This window comes from Megascapheus bottae, chromosome 1 (genome assembly GCF_031878675.1).
Source record: "Megascapheus bottae isolate mThoBot1 chromosome 1, mThoBot2.hap1, whole genome shotgun sequence".
NCBI lineage: Eukaryota > Metazoa > Chordata > Mammalia > Rodentia > Geomyidae > Megascapheus > Megascapheus bottae.
Genome location: NC_143509.1, coordinates 99917492 through 99941769, shown reverse-complemented (window position 1 = coordinate 99941769; position 24278 = coordinate 99917492). Strand labels below are relative to the sequence as shown.

Here is a 24278-nt window from a genome sequence, read left to right as displayed (position 1 = left end):
TCCCCTCCCTACCACCCTTCTTTTATTTCTTTCTTTTCTGCCAGTCTTGGTCTTGAACTCAGGGCATGAGCACTGTCCTTGAGCTTTCTCAAGGCTAGAGCTCTACCACTTGAGCCACAGCACCATTTCTGGCTTTCTCTATATATGTGGTACCAAGGAATTGTGCATGCTAGGCAAACACTGTACTACTAGCCCAGACTCCTGACCCCATGAATTCCTCTTTTAACATCCTTTACTGTTGTGCCTTTTGTTTTTGTGCTCCTACCAGGGCTTAAAGCTCTGAGCCTTGCTCTTGCTTGACTACTTGTGAGCAACTGGTGTTCCAGCACTCGATCCATCAGTCTGGCATCTTGCTGGTAAATTGAAGGTGCAATGCAGTCTTTTGGATTTTTCTTCCTGGGCTGGCTTTGAACTGGGATCCTCTTAGCCTCTGTAGTAGCTAGGATTAATGGCAGGAGCTATCAGCATCAAGCTCTGTTCTTATAGTTTTGTCTTTTTCCAGTCACATAAATGAAATGGTACAGTGTGTGGAGACTGACTTCTTTTACTTAAAAACAGACATTTAAGTTTTCCCAAAAATGTTTTAACTACAAATGTTTCTACTTGACCAGTCTTTGGGGGTCAAGAACAGAGACAGGCAGCCTCAGCCAGGCCTGAAATGAAACCCAGGAGGCTGTGGTAAGCCTATCAGGAGTGTGTGCCAAAGGGGCAAAGTGATTTGGAGAGGCAGACTCTAAATAAGAGCTTCAGCATGTAACCACAGATAGATCGCACGTTCTATTCAAATGCAGTAAGGCCCTCAGGGGGTGATGCTGTTTTATAAGCATTCAGTAGCAAAAACTACCCAGAAAGACAGAGACTCCATAGTGACACACTCAACACAATTAGAAGCCAATCTGGAAACCACAGATGTCAGGAGTAATCTGAAACCACAACTCTTGAACTCACTAGCCACTAGACATGACAGCCCAAGGGAAGACATGACAGCTGGGGAGGAGACCCTCTGACTGGGGCATGAGGTTGCTCTAGGCCACTCAGACTTACATCTGAAATAACGGCATCTTGTCAGGAGGAAAAGAAAGCGCCGTGTCCAAGAATTTGCATGCTGATACATACAAGATGAGGTCACTAGGTGTCACTTCTCTCACCAAAGGCCCGTTTCCATCAGTGCTTGAGACTTTTATTCTGTTCATTTTGTTGCTGTTTCTGTAAATTTGAAAGGAAAATTTTTGTTATGGTTTACATTTTTTGCAGTCCACTTGCTTATTCAAAGTTGGCAAGGTGGAGTTTTCTTTTTCCTTCCCTTCCTTTTTTTGGCTGGCCCTGGGGCAGCCTCCTGTGTAGCTAGGATTATAGGTATAAGTCACCAGTAGCCAGTCATTTTCTTTTAAGGCATTTTTCAAGTACCTTGGTCCTTCCCAAGACACCAAGGAGAGTGCTGGCATTCAATGGCCCTGAGTCCCACAGTGATGTCCCCTTGTCCTGACCCATCTCTCCTCCTTACCTCAACGACTCATCTTCCTCTTTAAGATAATCTTCAAGCTGTAGGAATGTCTGAATCTTAAAAGGAAAAGGTATATTTAAGTTATCATCTGAAGAGATTAAATTTACTTAATGTGTGTGTGTGTGTGTGTGTGTGTGTGTGTGTATGTGTGCGCGCGTGAGCGCGTGTGTGTACCAGTTCTAGGGCTTGAACTCTGGGCCTGGGCACAGTTCCTGAGCTTCTTCTGCTCAAGGATGGTGCTCTATCTCTTGAAACACAACTTTACTTCTGACTTTTTTGAAAGTTTATTGGACATAAGAATCTCATGAATTCTCCTGCTTAGGCTGGCTTCGAACCACAATTCTCAGATCTCAGCCTATGTAGCTTGGGTTATAGGAGTGAGCCATTGGCACCCAGCTTTAGACTTATCTAACTTTCTATAAGAAACAAGCATGGCTGGGGAGGTAGCTCAGGGGTAAAGTGTTAGCCTAACATGCAGGGAAGCCCTGGGCTTCAACAGCAATAACAACAAAACTACCACAGAACAGCAAGTGGTACAAATATGATTATTGAATAGATTCTCCTCTATTTAACTAAGAGTTAACAGAGTGCCTCCAGCCTGATTAAATACAACGTTTAGAGAAAACTGATGCTTACAAAACAGCATCATCTGGTCATGAAAAACACCTTGCTCTCAAGAGTTGAGGAGCTAAAAAGTACCCCCCATTCTGAGGCACTAACCACCTTGCTGTTTATATAAACTATGAGTGACCCAAAAGCACACATGAATTAAAGAAACAGAACTGTAGTGTTAAAATTAACTAAAAATCGCGTAAATTCCAGGGATAGCATTTGTTTTCTAAGCCATAAAACTACCCTCAAGACAGCTAATTAGGATTCAACTGGCTGCCCTGGAATGTCCCTAACCTCTACCTTATCTTACTCAAACACCTAGTTGCTGTAAATCTGTGGTCCTTGCCTTTATAAGCCCTGTAAAATTTCAGCTCGGGGGTTTCTCCTAAGTTCCGCTGTGTTGGTGTGTAGGACGAGGCCCGAGCTGCAGCCCGCCTGAATAAAGCCTTGCTTTTGCATTTCAGAACATCTGGCTCTCGGTGGTCTTCTTGGTGGTGGTCCTGTAGTGTAGGCATTACAGAGTAAAATACGTGTACTCACCAACTCAGAGACCATTATTGGCCAGAGTGAGGTCAGATGTTGAGGAGAAATTCTTAGCAGCAAAACTCTGAAAAAAAGAAACATCTGAGCAGCAACTGTGGATGTCTGTCCCACTCTGAGATTGTCTGTCAGGCGTTCTAAGGAAAGAAGATTGTAAAGAAGTCAAACATTCCCTGGGGTTTCTCATTAGTCAAAGAAGAAAAATAAAATTGCAATTGCTTTTTTTGGCATTCTGATGACAACCCAGTATAAGAGACAAGTGCTGGAGGACAAGTGGTGGGATAGCTCCCCCTGCATGTCATAAAACCTCATGGCCCTTGCTAAAGGTGGACTCAGGTGACTGTCATTCCATCCTCCCAGGATGGCTGAGGATAAAGCACAGGGCACTGACTGAAAATCTACTGGGTTGCCAATGACAACTTACATTTCTTTCTAGGAATAAGAATCTGAGACTCAGAGAGCAGAGAGCTTAGACAAGTAGGTTTGCCAGGCATACATACTTAGGGAGCAATGAGTGGGAAATGAAGTAATGAATAAGACAAGAGGTGATGACCACAACACAAACTTTCTTCCCTGTAGAGGAAGGAAAATTTGAAAGGACGATTCTCAAGCCCCAACACTCCGAAAATTATCTTGAGGATGGGATTAATAGAGAAAACCACAGTCATTGTACAGAGGCCTTTGAACAGTGGTGATGCGACATTTCCCTATGCTCTTCCTAGAAACGTAGCTAGTCCCCTGTCTGTGGACTCAAAACTAGGGTAAAGAAAAGGAGCTGCCCTGAGGAGCTGAAATGGACAACCTGTTTCTGGCCTGCTGCTCACTTTCTGTTCGCCTGAGTAGCCAATGCTTTTGCTTTGCAATAAACTTTCCTTACTCGAGTTCTCACGATTCCTGACTTCATTTCTATATGGTTCCAGAAAACAAGAAAACAAGGATTTTAAAGTTCTTAGGGCTGTAACACATTGCTAGAGAAAACAGTGATGTTAACTAACGTATGCTTTAGCATTATTATTTCTTCCCTTTAAAAGTAATATGACCAGCTGGGCACCAGCGGGTATGCCTGTAATCCCAGCTACTCAGGAGGCTGAGATCTGAGGATCATAGTTTGAAGCCTTTCTGGACAGAAAAGCCCCACCATGAGACTCTTATCTCCAACCCACTACTCAAAAAATGGAAGCAGCACTGGGGCTCAAGTGGTAGCACTAGCCTTGAGCACAAAAAGGCTCAGAGATAGTGTCCCAGCCCTGAGTTCAAGCCCCACCACAAACAAACAAAATTATATAACCGAAGTGTGTTGGTGCCTGCCTATTACACCAGTGCTTGACAGGCAGGAGGAGGCTAGATGCAGGTGGTTCACACATGTAAGCTTCTCAAGAAGCTGTGTCTGATCATCATGATTTGAAGTCAGCCTCAGTATGAAAAGTCCTGAATTTCTTTTTTTTTTTTGGTCATGGGGCTTGAACTCTGGGTCTCAGCACTGCCCCTGAGCTCTTCAGCTCAAGGCTACTGCCCTACCCCTGGGCCCTGTCTTCAGCTCAAGGCTACCACCCAGCTCCTGGAGCCACAGTGCCACTTCCATTTTCTAGTGGTTAATTGGAGATAAAAGTCTCTCGGACTTCAGTGTCCCAGCTGGTTTTGAACCGTCATCTCTCAGATCTCAACCTCCTGAGTAGCTAGGATTACAGTCCGGGGCTTGAGCTCTGGTCCTGAGCACTGTCCTTGGGCTTTCTCAAGGCTAGAGCTCTACTACTCAAGTCACAACACCACTTTCAGATTTTCTATGTATGTGGTACCGAGGACTCGAACCTAGGTCTTTGTGCATCCTAGGAAAGCACTCTACCACTAGGCCAAATTCCTAGCCCCTGAATTTCTGATCTTCAATTGACCACAAAATGCCAGAAGTGGGGGTCCAGGAGTTTGGCCCAGTGGTACACTAGGAAAAAAGAAAAAGAAATGCCAGAAGTGAAGCTGTGGCTCAAGTGGTAGAGTGGTAGCCTTGGGCAAAAGAAGCTCAAGTACAACCTCTAGGCTTGAGTTCAAATCGCAGGACAGGTGCATGTGTGCGCGCACACACACACATACACACACACACACATACACACACACACACACAGGGGTGTGTGTGGGAAGGGTAGTGGGAAAAAAATGAGGGAGGGGATAACACTGCTGGACAAGAAATGTACTCATGATAGCCAGGTGCAGTGGCTCACACCTGTGATCCTAGCTACTCAGGAGGCTGAGATCTTAGGACTGAGATTCAGAGCCAGCCCAGGCACTAAAGTCCATGAGACTCTTATCTCCAATTAGCCACCAGAAAACCAGAAGTGGTGCTGTAGCTCAAGTGGCTGGGTGCTAGACCTGAGCAAAAGAGCTCAGGGACAGTGTCTAGGACCAGAGTTCAAGCCCCACAACTGACCAAAAAAAAAAAAAAAAAAAAAAAAAAGAAAGAAAAAAAGGAAAGGAAATGTATTCATTACTTACGTAACTGAAACCCCTCTATATAGCACCATTACAATAAAATAAAATGTTATTTTAAAAAATACAAAAGAAGGCAAAAACCTAAAACCTTTCTTCTTCACTAGTTTCTAGAGACAGGTAGAATGAAGTAACTTTACATAGATAATATAAAATTCCTAATTGCCCAGGAATTCAGCAGCAGATAAGGCCCAGAATGTTACCCCATACTGTACAGACTTCTAAAATCTACTAATAAAACTGCAAAACATTAAATATATTATATAATAGTATCAATAGGTTTAAGTCTCAGATTTACTGACACATGCCTCTGAGGTTCCATGATACTTATGCATCATGCCTGCTCACTGTGACACTTGATCATGGCTGGAAATCAGTGAGGCCCTCTTGGGGACTGTCTGTGTTTGGGGGAGAGGGGAGGGAAGGAATGGTGGCCACTGCTTTGTTTAATGTTTACTTCCTCCAAAACTCATTCTCTTTCTATTGTCTACCCTACCTACCATACAGGTACTGGCGCTTGAACTCAGGGCCTTGACACTGTCCCTTTGCTTTTTGGCTCAGGGTTTGTATTATACCACTTTAGCCATAACTCCATTTCCAGCTTTTGCCATAACTGGAAATCAAGTCTCACAGACTTTCCTGCCCAAGCCATCATTTAATTTTGATCCTCAAATATCAACCTCCTGAGTAGCTAGGATTACAGGTGTGAGCCACAGGCACGCAGGTTCATATTGACATTTAATTGTCAGTGCAATGACCCTGGGCCTTTAGGACATGATTAGACATTCACAAACGGGGTTGTGGCATAACAAAAGGTAAATCTGGTCCATTTTGCTCTCTTGACCTGGGCTTTCTGCCACAAGATAAGACAGGACAGGCATTGTACTTCCAACTCCCCGAGTTGGAAGGGAGTCTTTTCTGTTCACCATGGATCACCCTGCCTAGCAGCACAGGCCGTCCAAGACTGCAACTTACCTTGTATCAGGGGAAGGTACAGATGGTACTGATCCAGCTCACCGCTGAAGACAGCAAAAGCCTGGCGTTTTAGCAGCATGGCCTTTTGCTCAAAACTAGAAAATAGCTTTAAAGAGCTGCTCTGCATACCTGAAACAAACACAGCAAGCAAGCATGCGAGAGGAACGCCACATTCAGAGATAAAAACCAAGTCCTCTCTTCCCAGTCCCCACTCCAATCATGCTCTCATGTAATGAAAGCATGTGATTATTTCCTTGTACATTAAAAAAAGCTTATTTCATTACTATGTAATGATCAGGCATTAAAAGTGGATCTCAGGTGTAGAAAGCTACTCCTAAACTAGACATGGTGGCATATATCTGAAATCCTGGCTCTCTGGAAGTAAGAGGAACAAGAGTTCAAGGCAAGCCTGAGCTCCACAGCAAAACCCTATCTCAAAAGCCAGCACACACACACACACACACACACACACACACACACACACACACACACACACACACACACACACACACACACCTTACTATTTTCAAAACAAATGTCAGGATAGGAACTGGACAGCTGCTTTCAGCAGCATGGACCTATCCTGAACCTGTAAAGCCATGGTTATTGAGGTCTCCTGGTCCAGAGACAGCAGTGGGATGACCAGTTCATTTAGCCCTGACATGGTCTACCCAACACATCTCATCTTAGCACTGCAAAATGGTGGGCGTGGTCAAAGCTGCCTAAATGGCACTGGTCCTTGAAATGTGAAAAATAACACACAACTTACTCATTAAATCCTTAAACATTGTTTTCTCATGAGTCAGAAGATGGTCAATAATGGACTTCCAGCTGCATAGGAAGAAAAGTAAAATTAGTTAAAGACGCCATGGGTAACAATCTGATTAAATACTGCTTTAAAATATGTTGAAATCGGTTCTATGAAACAGGATTAGTGGCACAAAGTAATAGTTCACTAAAAAAAATCTGGGGTCAGATGTTCATCATTGCACTATTCACAACAGCCAAGCAATGGAAACAACTTAGATGCCCCCCTACTAATGAATAGATCCCAAAAAATGTGGTACATATACACAATGGAATTCTACATAGCCACCAGACAAGATGAAATAATGGCATTCGCTGGCAAGTGTATGGAACTAGAGCAAATCATGTTGAGCAAGATAAACCAAGACCAAAGGAACAAAAGGTGCATGGTCTCCTTAATATTAGATCCAAACAGTATAAGAGTGATGACTCAGTCCTTGGATACTCTAGGTCATTGCCATGAACTTGGAGATATAACTATAATTATATAGATATAAATCTATGATGAGATATATATTCTATAGACATATTGATACATTAGATAGAGTGATGTGTATCTATCACAAAATCTCAGTTTAATTTTAATGTTGTTCTTAATTTTGTTCTATGCCAGTAATTGCATATAGAGATTCCATTCTTGCATACTTGTTTGTTAAACTTGACATCTGAAGTAAAAACAAAAATCAGGGTTAATAAAATCTTTAAAAAAAAAATGGGAGGGAGTAGTTTGGCCTAGTGGTAGTATGCTTGCACAGTATGCATGAAGACCCAGGTTTGATTCCTTGGTACCACGTACATAGAACAAAAAGCCAGAAGTGGCGCTCTGGCTCTAGTGATAGAGCTCTAGCCTTGAGAAAACCCAAGAACAGTGCTCAGGCCCTGAGCTCAAGCTCAGGATTGGAAAAAAAAATCTGACCTAGTAGTAGAATTCTTGCCTAGCATATATGAAGCCTTGGGTTCATTTCCTTGGTACCACATACACAGAAAAATATGAAAGTGGTTCTGTAGCTCAAGTGGTAGTGTGCTAGCCTTGAGAAAGCCCAAGGACAATGCCCAGGACCTGAGTTCAAGCCCTAGGACTGGCAAAAAAAAATCAGGAAAGACCAAGCAACAACTTTTCTTTATAAAGAATGACATTTCTTAGCTTACTATAAAGAGAAACCAGTTGGCAAGGGGCTGTTGCATTTTCAAGGGTGCCCTTCCAATTGGTCACACAGTTTTACTGTTTAGTTTGTTGATGGGAAGGGGGGAGGGGTCATGTGAGCAAATACTCCTCTCCCCCTTAGCTTTTACTAAAGGAAGCCAGTGTAGGAAAGTCACAGGACCCCAGCCAGCCCTTTGTATTCCTGGGTTTGATATCCACACACTCAACCAATCATGTATGAAAAATACTCAGAAAAAAATGCATCTGTACTGAACATGCATACTTTTTTTTCTGTCAGTCATGGGGCTTGAACTCAGAGCCTGGGCACTGTTCCTGAGCTCTTTTGCTTAAGGTTACTTCTTTATCACTTTTAGTCACAGTACCACTTCCAGTTTTCTGGTGGTTAAGTGGAGATGAGTCTCATAGACTTTTCTGCCAGGCTGACTTTGAACTACAATCCTCAGATCTTAGCCTCCTGAGTAGCTAAGATTACAGACGTGAGCCACCAGTACTAGCTGGCATAGACATTTTTTTCTTGTCATTATTCCCTTTAAAAAATGACATGACTATTGATATTTTGTTAAGTATTCTGAGTAATATGAAGAAGATTTCAAGTATACTGGAGTATATGTGTTGTTATGTGTAAATACCATGACATCCTGATAGAAGGCCTTTGGCATCCATGGGTTTTTGTATCTGTAGGGACCTAGGGACAGATGCTCATAACTGCTCAAGGGCCAAAACAGCCTTCCATTACAGAACAAACTTTCAGGCTGTACAAAGGCTATCCAGGCTATCCCTCCTACCATCCATCTCTGTCTTGAGTAAGCTAGAAAAGAAAGGTCAGGAGTGGAGTCCCCCATCTCCAGAAGACACAGGAAGCCCATCTGGGCATAGATTTGGGGTATGTGAACTGAAGTGGGTTAAAGATAATGCCATGGTGACCTAAGGGCTTTCTCATCTCAACACTGGTCAAAAGATTACATGATAAGGCAGTGCAAGTCCAAATGTCCCTAAACCACAGTCTCTTTAGGAATAATTTGCTCTCCTAATTTACTGAGATGATGCTTTGGAGAAAAGGTGCCTTTGCATTTGAAAGTAAACATAAGGCTGAGTTTAGACTTAAAAATTAAACTTATAGGAGAAAGGAGAGGCAAATTGGCCTATGTGTCAGTATTTCTAAGGGCTATTAATTTGCATTTTATACGCTTATGTTTTTATACTTAGTACCTGAATTATTTGCTTTATTTGTTATCTAGAAGCTCTATTGATTTACTTCTTTGTCTTACGCAATAAAAAATATTTTTAAAACTCAAAAAAAAAAAAACCAAAGTAGACGTAAGGTTGCTGCAGGAACCTGATGCAGGTAGTTGCTGGTACTGAAACAAGAATTATGTAAAACTTAAGAAAATAAAGAGCATATATATATATATATACACATATATACATATATGTGTATATATATATTATGGTTGAATTGGGAGTCTTTATTAGAGAGCCAGGGACTACAGGTGAATTCCTGTCTCAAAGACCTACAGTCTAGAATGGAGCTTAAATAAAGTTTTTAAAAGACAAAAACCACATGTTTGGGGTTGGGCTCTAATTCTAACAGAAGACCTAATGGGCAAATAGCTAGAGTTAGGGGAAACAGTCAAGGTTAAACTGATAAATCTTATAAACAGGGGCTAAACAGTATGACATCTGCAATTCAAGGAATGGCCTCTCTCACCTCAAGTGTTTTCAGAGCTGGGTGGAAAACCCCCTCCTCCCAGCAAGGCACGGGATGGCTGTAAGGACAAGGCATATGCTTAGACCACCTCTAGTGGCTGGTGGCCAGTAATCTGCTACTCAGGAGGCTAAGATCTGAGAGTCTATGTTCAAAGCAAACCCAAGCAGGAAAGTCTGGGAAACTCTTACCTCTAGAAAACCAAAATTGAAGCTGTGGCACAAAGTGGTAGAGTACTAGCCTTAAGCAAAAGAGCTAAGTAACAGTGCTCAGACCTTGAAGTTCAAGTTCCATGACTAATCCAAAACAACAACACATTTTTAAAAAAAAATCAGGACAGCATTTCTTACTAAACACAGGAAGTATCCATTTGAAAGAAAGTAGGGTCCAAAAACAATTCCAATGCTTCTTTCTTCCAGGCACGTTTTGTGTAGGCATAGCCACTCAGGGAGCTCAGTAGCTGAGCACTGGCCCTGAAGCTGGGAGCATTATAGGCACTATGGGAAGAGAAAATAGTCAAGGTTAAAGACTGTCAACACCTTTCTTCACCAGGTGCACCACACCTGCAATCCTAACTACTTAGGAGGCAGAGATCTGAGGACTAGTGTTTGAAGCCAGCCTCTAGTAGAAAAGTCCTTGAGGCCTGTATCTCCAATTAACCACCAAAAAGCTGGAAGTGGACCTGTGGTTCAAGTGGTAGGCAGAGTGCCAGCTTTGAGTGAAAAAGCTAAGGGACAGTACCCAAGCTGTTTCCAAGCTTTAGAAGTGGTACAAAATCAGAACAAAAAAACTCATGGTTTTTTTTTTTTTTTCTGCAATTGTATGGGATGAAATAGAAACAACATCACCTGTGGTTGCGCAAGTAAGGGAAGACATAGTAAAGCAAGCGTGAGATTAACGGCACTGCTTTCTCTTTCTCATCACTGCGGTAAACCATGTCCAGGAGAGAAGCCAGAACCTGAAAGAACGAGGCCAGTATGAAATCAGAAACCACTGAAGCAAGTAAGAAAGAGAACTTCTGTTCTCCAAGTAAAACCCAAGGAAAAAAGTCAGGGGGCACTTGAGGCCTAGTTTGGGTCTAGCATGCTTCCCCAAAGGCCCATGTGTTGATGGCATCCATGCCATCCTGTGGCATGACGGGGAAGTGGTGGAAACTGCAGGAGAGGCTTACAGAAGGAAGTCATGCCCCTGACAAGGGTCCTGCCTTTTTCTCTGCTTGCCTCTCACTCCCTGCCCCAGCTCATGCGTGTTTTCCCTATGATGCAGAATGGTAAGCAACTCCACAAGGGCCCACAATGAGGCATGTGTTTACCTCTGCCAAGAGAGAGAGGGCTTGCACGCTGTACACAGAGGGTGCAGACGCAGACACCATTGCTGAAGCCACAGCAGCATCTGCAGATGGAAAGGGGTACTGGCTTAGCTAGGAGAGTTCTCACAATTTCTGGTCCCCAAAGCACTGCATAAACCTGAGTTAGGAAGCTCCTACCTTTCATTCTGACCTTGGATATAGGACTCAGGTATTCTTCCCTGTTGATATTCAATTTCAGCAACTGAGAACATAGACATTTAGCAAGTAACTTAGCACCAACTCCCTGACCCCCCTTGTGTCTACTCAGAGTTTCAGTGTACTCTTGGGATCCAGTTAGCTAGTATTCTGGTCTTTTAGTGCCTTGAAATCTCTTCTCCCAACAATCTTGCACTCTGCTCTGGCTCAGCTACCAACTGTCCCTGTCACTCCCTTACATCACGGTTCCCACAACCCCCACCTCTAGTTCTGAGCACTCAGAGGCAGTATTTTTCTGAATCTCTGTACAGCCCCCACTTCCTGAATCCGTTAACCCTGCCCTACAGGCACTCTTGCAGGACCGGCTCCTCACTCCTGTGTTCTCTTACCTACCTGGGCAGCACCCGGAACTTATGCTTTTCCCTCCCCCTGAAGAATTCACCTAGAAACGCAATGTTGTCCACAGCTCTATCTCTTCTGATCTCAGAAGAATGTCTAATGCTATGGTGAGAATATGGGTGAATGGCTATACCATTTCATGTTCCTTTTTGCGCCAAAGCCAGGCCTTAGACTTTCACTCAGCTTTTTTACTCATGGTGTTAGCATATTCACCCCTATTTTGGGTTAATAGCCTTCATCTTGGGTCATCCACAAGCTAGGCCTGGCCACAGATGCCCATTCCCCTCCATAATACTGCATGTATCCCCCCCACCAGCCCTAACTGCATCAGCAACATGATGCTGCCATAGTCTGGATGCCCATTCCTGGTCACACACTATTTCTAGTGTCCAGCTATAGAATGTACTGCCTCGGCTACATGCCAGATATAGGATGTTTTCCCTGCCTACAAGCCAGTTGTAGAAAGTCCTGGTCTAGCTGTCTGATATCTCCAGTATTCAGCTGGGACTTCAAAGATTTTGGGCTGGGAGTTTGGCCTAGTGGTAGAGTGCTTGCTTAGCATGCATGAAGACCGAGGTTCAATTCCTAGGTACCACATACATAGAAAAAAGCCGGAAGTGATGCTGTGGCTCAAGTGGTAGAGTGTTAGCCTTGAGAAATTCCAAGGACAGTGCTCAAGGCCTGAGCCCAAGCCCAGGACCGGCAAAAAAAAAAAAAAGATTTCCTGCTCCCAGCCCCTTCTCTTGCTTCAGTCTCCTATACCATATAATTACCTCCCCTGCCGGGCTTTGGCTGATAATAAATCCTTTCTTCTATGGGACTGTGTGTCCATGTGGTTTGCTGGGCTGGTGCCAACAGCTAGCACTGGTAGAGCCATCCATGCCTCTACACCAGCATTTCCCTCCTGGGAATTCGGACCCCTAGGTTCCATGACTATGTTCTTGGTTTTCCTCTGATCCAGTGACAACTTGCTCATATTTGCTGCCATTTTAGATGTGGTGTCTATACCACAGCAACTCAATTTCCCTCTCCACCATGTTCCTTCTCAGTCTTCTACCTCAGTAAATTGCTTGTGCCAAAACTCAAGTCAGTTGGGTGCTCGTGGCTCATGGCTATAATCCTAGCTACTTAGGAGGTTGAGATCTGAGGATCACGGTTCAAAGCCAAACCAATGGCAAAGTCTATGGGACTCTTATTTATCTACAAGTAACCTCCAAAAAAGCTGGAAGTAGAACAGTGGCTCAAGTGATAGAGTGCCAGCTTTGAGCAAAAGAAGCTCAGGGACATCACCTAGGCCCTGAGTTCACGCCCTAGGACTGGCAAAAAACAAAACAAAACAAAAACTTAAGTAGCCTTGACTGCAATTCCTGGCCAGTCTTTTCTTGCTAAGGCCTAAGGTCAGAGCCTGTGATTGCTTAGCTTAGGCTCTATCACTTGAGCTACTTGAAGTTGGAGTCTTGAGCATTTTTCTGTGCAAGCTGGCTTCAAACCATGATCCTCTGGATCTCGGCTTCCTGACTAGCTAGGATACACTGGCAAATCTTGCTCAGCATTATTTCCAAGCCAATATAAGTCATACCCAAATCACAGCAAATTCCTTTAATAGATTTCTAGTTTCTGCTCTTGCACAAGAGAAACTGTATTACTCAAGCTGCCAGAGTGATGTTTTCTGGAGACTGAATGTAATTACATCACTGAGGAGTAAGGCAATGGCCTCCTGCAGCAGGACCTGAGCATAAGACCTGAGCTTGTATCAGGCTATCAGCTCAATAGCACTCAACTGCCATCCCCGCTCACCTCTTCCCACCAGGACACTCAGCTTCCAGCCATTCCTACTCACCACTTCCAACCACTCATTCAGCTCCAGCCACACTGGTCTTCAGGTATCTCGCCCTGTGTCCACTCCCACCTCAGGCATTTGTGCCCTCTCTGCAAGGCCTTCCTAGATTTCCGCACAGCTGTCTCAGCTTTCCTTTCTCTGCACAGATGCCACCTCCATGGTGACATGTTCTGTCATATCTAAAGAGCCCTGTCTCCTCCCAATCACTTCTTATCATTATTTTTCTCATACTACTCAGAAATGAAATACCAGCAATTCTCTTGGTAATTACTTTTTTTTTTTTGGCAGTGTCACAGTTCAGCTTAGGGCCTTGCTCTTACTAGGCAGGTGCCCTACCATTAGCCACCCCTCCACACCCCACTTCCCTGCAGGGCATTCTTTTTTGCCAGTGTCAGGGCTTGAACTCAGGCCTGAGCACTGGCCTGAGGTTTTCTCAAGGTTAAAGCTCTACCATTTGATCCACATTACCATTTCCGGCTTTTATCTATGTAAATGGTAGGGAGTAATCGAACCTGGGTCTTCATGCTTGCTAGATAAACACTCTACCACTAGGCCAAACAAACTCCTGGCCCGTGCCACAGGTAGGGTCTTAATTAAGTAAATGGACTAATTTTTCACTTCCTGCATTAGCTGGATGACAGATATATGCCACCATAGCCAACTGCTGCTGTTGAGATGCAGACTGCTCTGCCTGAGCTGGCCTGGCCCTGGAATTGTGAGCTTCTCTATCCTATCTTTGCATGTGGCTAGGATGACAAGACACACACCACCATGTTGTTATTGTTTAAGAGAAGTCTCTTAAACTTTTCTGCCTGGACTGGCTCCAAACTATGTAGGATTATAGGTGTGAGCCACCAGCATCTGGCTGACAACTGAATTTTTTGTTATTATAGAAATTTATTTTGAACGAATTTTAGATCTTCAGAAGACACAAAGTTGTCAGTGGCAATTCTCTTTGTGATTATCATTTCTCCCTATCACCATGAACCCAAACCCAGAGCAACTCCACCAATGGCTATTTCTCTCACAAAAATATACTCAAGAATGCACACATCTAGCTGGGCATGGTGGCTCACACCTATAATCCTAGCTACTCAGGAGGCTGAGATCTGAAGATCAGGTTCAAAGCCAACTCAGGCACTAAAGACAGTGAGAGTCTTATCTCTAATTAACCACTAGAAAACCTGAAGTGGCACTGTGACTCAAGGGGTAGGGCAGCAGCCTTGAGCTGAAGTGCTCAGGGACAGCGTCCAGGCCCAGAGTTCAAGCCCCAGGACCAATAGATAAAAAAAAAAAAAGAATTTGCACATTTATTGCAGATGCAGACACCTTAAGAGGAGGAAAAACATTTTGAAGCTGAATTCTTAATAAGGCCTATATGTATCCTTGATTCTGTTATGATTCAAACAGGCAGTTATTTGATTCTCTGTAAATTGCTATTAAGGCTTATCAAGAAGCTCAAAAACTCATGCCCAGGTTTAGAATTCTATCATTTGTAAGAATTTTTTTTTACAAAATCCAAGTAGTCGTTTTCCTACAACACTGTCTTTAGGTGAAATGCAATTACTACCCCAAACCCACTGAATAATACTTGACACAACAAGGTGAAAAAAGATGCCATATAGGGAAACGGTCTCATCTGCACCTGTGCTGGAAACAAAAGGAGATAAGAAGGGTGGAGGGGAGGCCAGAGGGCCCTCCACACAACCCTGGTCACTACCGCCTGGGCTGTGGTAGCTTTGCATCCTAGTTTCATTCGTCTTCACAAAATAAGAGTACAACTCTCTCTTATGCGAGCCATGAAGCGAACTATCCAACAAACATGGAAGAATTAACTGACTGGGAAGGTTATCTAGATTTGTTTGCCCAGCACCCTATGTAGCCTCCTCATGGGAACAGAATCTTTTGGGCTCTACCATTCCTCCTGTCTTCCCACCCTAGGGAACAACCTGGGATCCACTGGGAAGAAAGGGAAACGCATCTGATCAGTGTGCTAAGCATCCTTCCTTGCAGTTTCATGAAAAGGAAAGCACAATGTTCTCCACGTCTATCTCCCATAGATGTTTGTCACCAAGTCCCCATTCAGTACACCTAGAAGTTGCTTTTGTGGGAAAAAGCAAATCTTTTCTGTCAAATTAAAATGACTCCATTTGTAACAAGTCATCAGCCTTTATGGAGATTTCCTGGTACTGACATCTTTCCTGGTACTGCTTAATTCTTGACTTCAAATAACTATCACATCTATGTTGTCTGTATCCAGAAAGCCATGTCAGGGTGTAAGTCCTCACCAATGGAACAGGAACTTTTCACAGACTTCCTCTAATTGTAACCACCAGTAGCCCTGTTTTCATTGCAGTTCCCAGCCTGGCATGAGGAGCAGAGCATGCGCCTATGCTTCCAAAAGCACTGTCTCTGCCTAATCCAAAAGGAACCTTTCACAGACAGAGCTCTTTCTACCATTATTGTATTGCCTCATCACCTGGTAATCAACTAAAACAAAACTGTGAGCCTGACCCTTTGTAATAGGGGAAGGGGCAATGTCACCCCTTAGATTAGGATAAAAAGCCCAAGCAGATTACTCTTCTGTACCCAAGTAAAATACCTTGACAGAATCTGGTATATCTCTTGTGGGTCTATTCATTTTCTGACACTGGGAGGTTATTGTATTTCCAACACTTTAGAATTCTTTCTTTCATGAGGGAAGATTTAACACAGTAGCTCAATTCCTAAAGTATTACCAATGGAGTCTTGTTCATTAAACATACAGTGTAGCTGGTAAGAAGCATACATTGTTTACCATTTACCTAATGAGTACAAAGAAGGAGCCTGGGTGAATGAACACAGACCTAAGAAGGCAAGATGCTTTTTCCTATGCTTATATACTTTCCAATGCCATGTGGGTACACTAAGGAAAAATTGACAAATAAAATTGTCTATACTGAAGGTTAAAACTTGATGTTTCCACATACGTGTACACTTTTAAAGTATCTGTAACTACATTAGTTAACATCTCCATCAACTCCAAATCTACACATAAATTTTGTTCTTTTAAAAAAATTATTGCATTGGACTTTGTGTGTCATTAACACAAGATCTAAGAGAAAACAGCACTGATAGCTGACTGCGAGCGTGACCTGCCCACCCTCCTACACGTACCGTACAAATCGTCCTCAGCATCAGATTCTTCTAGCGTGACCTGAGGCTGAGCCTTCACTTCCAGGTTTCTGCTGAGCCAGCTGGTTTGCTCCAAGGAGGAGCCAGCAACATTCCCTATAGCTTCCAGAATTTTCTGAGTGATTTCCTGAGAGCATCAGAAAAAAAAGGAGTTAGGCAGTTTAGTGTCTGAAAGTAGGCAGTATTGTCTGAGGGGGGGATGGGGAGAGAGGGGAAGAGATAGGAAAAGAGGGGGAGAGAGGGGGAGAGAAGGAGAAAGAAGGGGGAGAGAGGGGAAGAGAAGGGGAGAGAAGGGGAGAGAAGGGGAGAGAAGGGGAGAGAGGGGGAGAGAGGAGGAGCAGAGGAGAAAGAGTGGGGGAGAGAATATCCAGGTACAACTGTGTTTCATTTGTGTAACATAATGTGCCAGAACATTCTAGGAATCAGACTGAAAGACAAAAAATAAGTGTAGCTAATATTAATATGTTCTTTAAAAAATAAAGCTCTATTAGCAGACTGAATGGTACAAAAGGATTTCATGTTGAAATTCTTGACATGTACACATTATAAACATTAATTTAAATACATGGAAAAAGTGTGTATGCGGATGCGTGTTAATGGCTCACATGTATAATCCTAGCCACTTAGGAGACAGATCTAAGATCTCAGTTCAATGCTAGCCGGGGCATGAAAGTCCATGAGACTCTATAATCTCCAATTAACCACAAGAAAACTGGAAGTGGCGCTGTGGATCAAGTGGTAGAGTGCTACCTTAGAGCTGAAGAGCTCAGGGACAGCGCCCAGGCCCAGAGTTCAAGCCCCGTGACCAATGGAAAAAAAGTACGTGTGAGTGTGTGCACACAAGTGTGTACTCATGAGTTTTGGAGGATGGAGGTTCTGGCTCTCTGTAAAGTTTGTTTGTTTTGGTGCTGGTCCTGGAGCTTAAATTCTGGGACTATGTACTATCTGTCCCTGAGCTCTTTTTGCTCAAGGTTAGCGCCCTATCACTTGGGCCATAGCTCCTTTTCAGCTTTTTTGGTTATTAATTGTAGTTCACGATTTTCCTTGCGGGAGCTGGATTCAAAGCACAACCCTCAGCTCTCAGCCTCCTGAATAATTAGGATTACAGCTGGGCAACACCAGCATCCACCCAGCTGTTACTGTTGTTTAATTCACCATTTTGGGGTGTGGTGCTGGGGACGGAACAAAGGGCCTTGTTCCAGCTGGGCAAATGTTCTACCAACTGAGCCACAGAGGGAAATAGGTTGTCACCCTGAACTCAGTCATGATGCTCCTGCCTCAGCTTCCACAGTGTATGGGCCATCTCACCTGGAGTTTCATTCATTTTAGAGGACATAAGTAGCTTTCCACAAGTTAGTAAGGAGCAATCTGGTTGTACTTATCCTAATTTCGAAATGTTTAAAAGATTTTTAAGAAAGGGAAGGGGGGAAAACAAGATGATTGGGAGGGGGTGGAAGGAGGGAAATGGGGACAAAAATGTGAGAAAGAATATCAATGTGTAAGAAGTAATGCACCTTCTATCTGGTGAATATAACTGTAACCCCTGTATACATTACAATAAAAAGAAAGAAAAAAAAGATTTTAAGATATATCTAAGACAGGGGTTTTCTCAGTTGCCTGAGCTATATGGTAAGGTACATTTAAAATGTCATTTATATAAGTTCTCAGTTGGTAAATAAGCAATTATTCTTATAGTCTGCTTTCAGTTTTGCAGCTATGTGAGATCTATCTAAAGATGCTATCCAACAAAACAAAAATGAATGCAGCTAATTGTTAAAATGTGATTCCTGGTATTTTGCATGGTTAAAATCTCAGACAAATCAGATTCTAGGAAATAACTGATTTTTGAAACTTTTGAGATGATTCCTAACAAAATGTTTACAGTTTGTTAAATATAATATAGTGCTATTTTTTCCTAAGTGATTCACCTTGGTTTACATAAAAAGATCTCTGAGTACTTATCTTTTTTTTTTGCCAGTCTTGGGGCTTCGAGTCAGGGCCTGGGTACTGTCCTTGAGCTTTTTTGGGGCGCTTTGAACCGAGATCCTTAGATCTCAGCCTCCTGAGTAGCTAGGATCACAGGCCTGAGTCTCCAGCACCTAGCTCCCTTAGCTTCTTTTGTTCAAGGCTAGCTAGCACTCTACCACTTGAGACACAGCACCACTACTAGTTTTTGAGTGGTTAACTGGAGGTAAGCTTTTCGTGGTAACTTTTCTGCATGTTTTCTTCTCTTTCCACCAGGTGGAGCTACAAGCTATATCATCAGATTTAGTTCCTACATGTTTTCTGCTCTACAGTTTGCAAAGGTCCTTCTACTTTCAGAACAAACATCTGGCTCTGTTTTTACTTAGATGTTTCAAATGCCCTCAATGAAATTCATATACCCATGTAGTAATAGACAATCAACTTGAAGACATTACATTTCAAATCCCTCAAGGTAGGAATGGACCAATAACGAGAGGAATTCTCAAAGCCCTAGAAATTAGGATCTATTCTCAAAAAAGGTCCTTTCAGCTGCTGTTTCCTATAGGAAATTCCATGCTGGAGGTGAAAATAGCCTACCTGCTAAATCTCTGGCTCCTGGAGCTGGAAAAAAATATTCCTCCCAGTTCTTAGAGCCCATAACTAAATCTACACATATGCGTTTCCTGGCTTGGGTTGTATCTTCTCATTTTCTCACCATCCACCCCTCTTGGTGCTTTTTCTTAATGCAGGTGAGCTTTTGAGCTCAAAGCCAAGCCTTACAGTGAGAAACCTGATGTTAATCTGTAAAGGTTTTTTATTTTTTGTGCTATTTCCAATTTTCTAATGCTTAAATGGAGATAAGAATCTCACATTTTCCTGCTTGGTTTGGCTTCAAACTGAGATCCTCAGATCTCAGCCTCCTGAGTAGCTAGGATTATAGGTGTGAGCCACTGGCACTCGGCAAGCTTTTTTATCTTTTAATTTATTTTTTTTAAACTTTATTTTTCTTTCATTTTTATTTCTTAAATAGATTTTCTTTTCTTTTCTTTTTTTTTTTTTTTTTTTGCCAGTCCTGGGCTTGAGCTCAGGGCCTGAGCACTGTCCTAGGACTTTCTCAAGGCTAGAGCTCTAGTGCTTGAGCCTCAGCACCATTTCTGGTTTTTTTCTATGTATGTGGTACGGAGGAATTGAACCCGGGTCTTCGTGCATGCTAGGCAAGCACTTTAACCACTAGGCCAAACTCCCGGCTGTATCTTTTATTTTTTTTTTTAACTGACCCATTTTCATGTTTCTGCCTTACTAGGAAAGTAATTGAGACGACATTTTGCTTTCTGTTCTTTGCTTCTGCTTTCTTTAGTCCTTCTCTGTCTATAAAACCAACCAGAACACTTACTCCACTGCATGGAATGGAGTATTTCCTGATTCTTGAATCACAAATAAAGTCAACTAAAAAGATTTAAATCGGAGCTAGGTACTGATGGCTTACACATGTAATCCTAGCTACTCAGGAGGCTGAGATCTGAGGACCATGGTTCAAAACCAGCCTGGGCACCAAAGTCCGTGAGACTCTATCTCTAATTAACCACCAGAAAACCGGAAGTGGTACTGTGGTTCAAGGGGTAGGGTGGTAGCCTTAAGATGAAGAGTTCAGAGACAGTGTCCAGGCCCAGAGTTCAAGTCCCACAATTGACAAAAATATTTTTTTTTTGCAGGAGGCTTGCAAGTTCAATGTCAGCTTTAATGACATCTTGTCTGAAAATAAAATTTCAAAAACTGGCTGAGAATGTAGATTAGCAGTCTCAGGGAAACATAAACACACATATTCTGGGCTATATATTGATACCCCCATCCCAAAAAACAAAACTAACAAACAAAAAACCACCACTGGCCGGATATGTAGCTCAGTGGGAGACTGCTTGCCTAATACATAAAAAGTCCTTTGATTTTCAGTACAGTACACACATACACACGCACACATATGTATAACATACACACACACATATATACAGACACATACATGAGGATATGCACAAGTTATGTGCAAACACTGTCATTTTATGAGAGCTCAAACAAGCTTCAATTTTGGCATTTGTGGACTAAGGGATTATATCCCAATTTAATTGAAGCCTTAGATGAAACTAACTCATAAAACTGGTTTTCATATTCCTTCATGACTTCTGTATTACTCAGCATTCTACTTTGGGAAGTTTATTTTCTCCTCTGGCTAAGCTTTATTATTATTATTATTTTACTATTCTTAAAATCTCCTCTGAGCATGTGTTGTTTTTATAATGAAAAAAAGTGTGTGTGTGTGTGTGTGTGTGTGTGTGTGTGTGTGTGTTGTACATGGCATCCTTCCTTAGCTTTTTCATTGCTAGGGCTCTACCACTTCAATCACACACTTCCATTTCTAGCCTTTTGCTGATTAACTGGAGAGAGTCTCTCAGACTTTCTACCTGGGCTGGCTTCATACAACGATCCTCAGGTCTTAGCTTACTGGGTAGCTAGAATTACAGGCATGTCTTGTTTGCACCTGGTGAAGAACAGCTTCCCCCGTACCCATCTGTTGTGAGGCTTGAACTCAGGCCCTTGGCTGTCCTTGAGCTCTTTTGTTCAAGACCAGCACTCTATCAATGGATTTTGAGTGGTTAACTGGAGATAAAAGTATCCCAGGGACTTTTCTGCCCCAGCTGGCTTTGAACTATGATCCCAAGATCCTAGTCTTCTGGGTAGCTAGGATTACAGGCATGAGGCATCAGTGCCCAGCTTGAAGAAATCCTTTTAAGGAAAGAAATTCATGCAGAGTGATTTATGCTGGAGACATTGGCACACTGAGAATGGTGAGGAAAACATAGGTATGGCTCCATCACAGCACAAGTGCCTTCATCAGTAAACAATGTCCAAGCTGCCCATTCCTCTGTCAACAGCTAGGATGAGATTGTATGCATGATTTATTATCCATAAAGATGGATGGCACTGTAGAAAAAAAAAAAGCATACAGACCTGCAGGTCTTTTTGATCCTTCTTGCTTTCCAGGGTGGGGGTTCTTGTTATGAAGTCATTCAGCACGCTGTTGAGAGACAATCAGCTTCCCATCAAAAAGTGCTGCAGAAATAAAATATGTCCCAACAGAAAGCACATCGATGTAAAGCCAGTGACAGGATACCTGAGAAGCAGGAAATATCCAGGTGGGGCGAGATTCAACTGCGCAGACTCCTTCAGTACTCCCAACAGTGAAGGGAAATTCTCTTGCAAGTCCAGTACTGGAAGTCTGTTTTTAAAAATAGAAAAAATGTCCAACTGTGAACAACTTAAAGTAGAATACTTACTTAATAAGCAAATTTTAGATCCCAAAGTTTAGAAAACGGAGCAGCAAACTCCAATTTTTGTTAGTGTGAGTTAACTGTACAATGAGCTTTTACTCCTTTCCAAACACACATATAATGAACTTCAATGGAATTCACCGCCTCTATGGCTCTTTCATGTCCCTCATTCCCTCTGTGAAAGGTGTCAATATTCTATTCTCATACCTGCATGTGAAATCCATGGATCACATTCACCCCCTCCACACTCTCTAGTCTTCCTCCTTCTGCTGGTTTCTAATCTCAGTCTGGAGAAGCAGTCTGACTAGCCTGTTACTTGTTTTACCTTCTGTTTGTATTTGGGCTAGCACTTGGATTTAGGAGATCTGAAATCAGGCCAGATGAGATGATCCTGGCTGCCTCATCCAGAAAAGGAAGACCTTACCCCATACCCTCAGCTTTGACCTCTTGTTCTATTTTTTCTAATATTCCGCTTTCCCAGCCTCTCTGGTAATTTAAGTCAGTGGTCAGAGTGTTAGGTTAGGAAAATGACCATCAGGAGATGGATCATGGCCCTACCCAGCATTCAGACATCAAGGGGAGGGGGAGGGTGCTGACTTTAGGACTACAAAGCGAGGTAGACTAAAGCTCAGATGCAACCACAGGGTCCCAGGACCAATCCTGGTCTACCTTCTTATCTCGTGTGCAACCTTAGCATATCCTCCCTGGCAGCAGGATGATAAGAACCTACTCTGCAGTGGCTGGCAAGCTCAGAGCCCACTCAGGGCTAAGGGGGCAACACAGTATACAAGAGAGAACTGCAGAAACACCTGTGGGTGAAGGGCAAAAACTGCCCCCCCTTTTAACTCTTAGTCCAAGGACTCCATTTACCTTGTTGCCACTTCAGATAGTAGAAAGTAGGAATAACTGAAAATGTAACTGTGTGGGCCAAGGACTGTCCCTGGTTGTCAGGGTTATTTTCTGGTGGACAGGAAAGGACAATGAGCCCCCAAGAAGCACCTGTACCTACTCCACCCTCACTGAAACACTGAAGGTCCTACCTAGAAAGGACTGGGAGGGATGTCTGGGGTGCTGCCCTGAACGAGACCCAGGGAATTTTCCTCCGAGTGCAGGGAATCCCCTTCAGTCCCACTACAGCCCCAGAGAGATACTTTTTTTTTTGGTCAGTTGTGGGGCTTGAACTCAAGGCTTAGACACTGTCCCCAAGCTTTTGTGCTCAGGGCTAATGCTCTACCACTGTGAGCCACAACTCCACGTCCAGTTTTGAGCAGTTAACTTGAGGTAAGAGTCTCATGGACTTTCCTGCCTGGGCCGATTCTGAACCAAGACTCTCAGACCTCAGCTTCCTGAGTAGGTGGATTAGAGGTGTGAGCCACCCGCGCCCAGCCAGGCTGAGATTCTGCTGAGTAAATCAGAGCACAAGTCAGCCCGCAGAAACCACGGGAGACACTGAGCATGCAGAGGAATCTCTCTAAGACAGCTTCAGCACTTTCCTATATATTTGGGGTTTTACTTATTATGTATCTATTTCATTTATGTATTTCATTATAGATTTCTGAATCTCTTTAAAGTTTAATATGCTTTATATAAAGCTGTACTGACAGAAGTATTCCATGTGTAGCATATAGGTCACATCTCTGGAGAGGGAAAAGTAAATACACACCAAGCCAGTCCCACATCTCAGGAAGGTATTAAGATACCAGTGGAATAATCTTGGAACTAAGACTCTCCAGCTGTCACGAAATAAAACCAGAGCCAAGCATGGTGGCTATATGTCTATAATCCTAACTACTTGCGAAGCAAAGATTGATGATTATGATTTGAAACCAATCCAGAGATAAAAAGTTCTCAAGTCTGGGGCCGGGAGTTTGGCTTAGTGGTAAAAGTGCTTGCCTAGCATGCACGAAGACCCGGGTTCGATTCCATGGTACCAAATATATAGAAAAAGCCAGAAGTGGTGCTGATGCTCAAGTGGTAGAGTTTTAGCCTTGAGAAAAGTCCAAGGACAGTGCTCAGGCCCTGAGCTCAAGCCCAGGACTGGCAAAAAAAAAATTCTCAAGACTCAATCTCAGTCCATGACTGGGGACACAGTGATATGTGTCTGTCATCTCAGCAACTCCTTATCTCAAAATAACTAATGTAAAAAGGGACTGGGAGAGTGGCACAAGTAGTAAAACACCTGCTTTAGTACATGCGAGACCATGAGTTTAAATAGCATTCCTCTACAAACTCCCCTCCCCGCAAAAAAAGAAAATCAGAGGTTAATTAATTCATGGTCACAACAATG

At 43.0% G+C, this 24278-nt stretch overlaps 1 protein-coding gene across 4 annotated transcripts in view; it reads right to left on the bottom strand.

Moving 5' to 3' along the window:
- The window catches only part of Dop1b (DOP1 leucine zipper like protein B), a 93537-nt gene that overhangs the window by 3493 nt on the left and 65766 nt on the right, over positions 1–24278 (bottom strand). The window contains exons 25-35 of one of the 4 annotated variants that reach the window (XM_090349191.1): positions 21835–21939; positions 21672–21738; positions 16686–16830; positions 11099–11178; positions 10635–10744; positions 10137–10283; positions 6879–6940; positions 6110–6238; positions 2657–2793; positions 1505–1560; positions 1045–1206 (exon numbers count right to left, since the gene is read on the bottom strand). In XM_090349191.1, coding sequence (XP_090205317.1) covers positions 1045–1206; positions 1505–1560; positions 2657–2793; positions 6110–6238; positions 6879–6940; positions 10137–10283; positions 10635–10744; positions 11099–11178; positions 16686–16830; positions 21672–21738; positions 21835–21939 — 1200 coding nt within the window. Of the gene's footprint in view, positions 1–1044; positions 1207–1504; positions 1561–2656; positions 2794–6109; positions 6239–6878; positions 6941–9789; positions 9848–10136; positions 10284–10634; positions 10745–11098; positions 11179–11274; positions 11314–16685; positions 16831–21671; positions 21739–21834; positions 21940–24278 lie in introns of those variants that run through there. The other 3 variants (XR_016538164.1, XM_090349200.1, XM_090349206.1) reach the window with 3 other exon arrangements.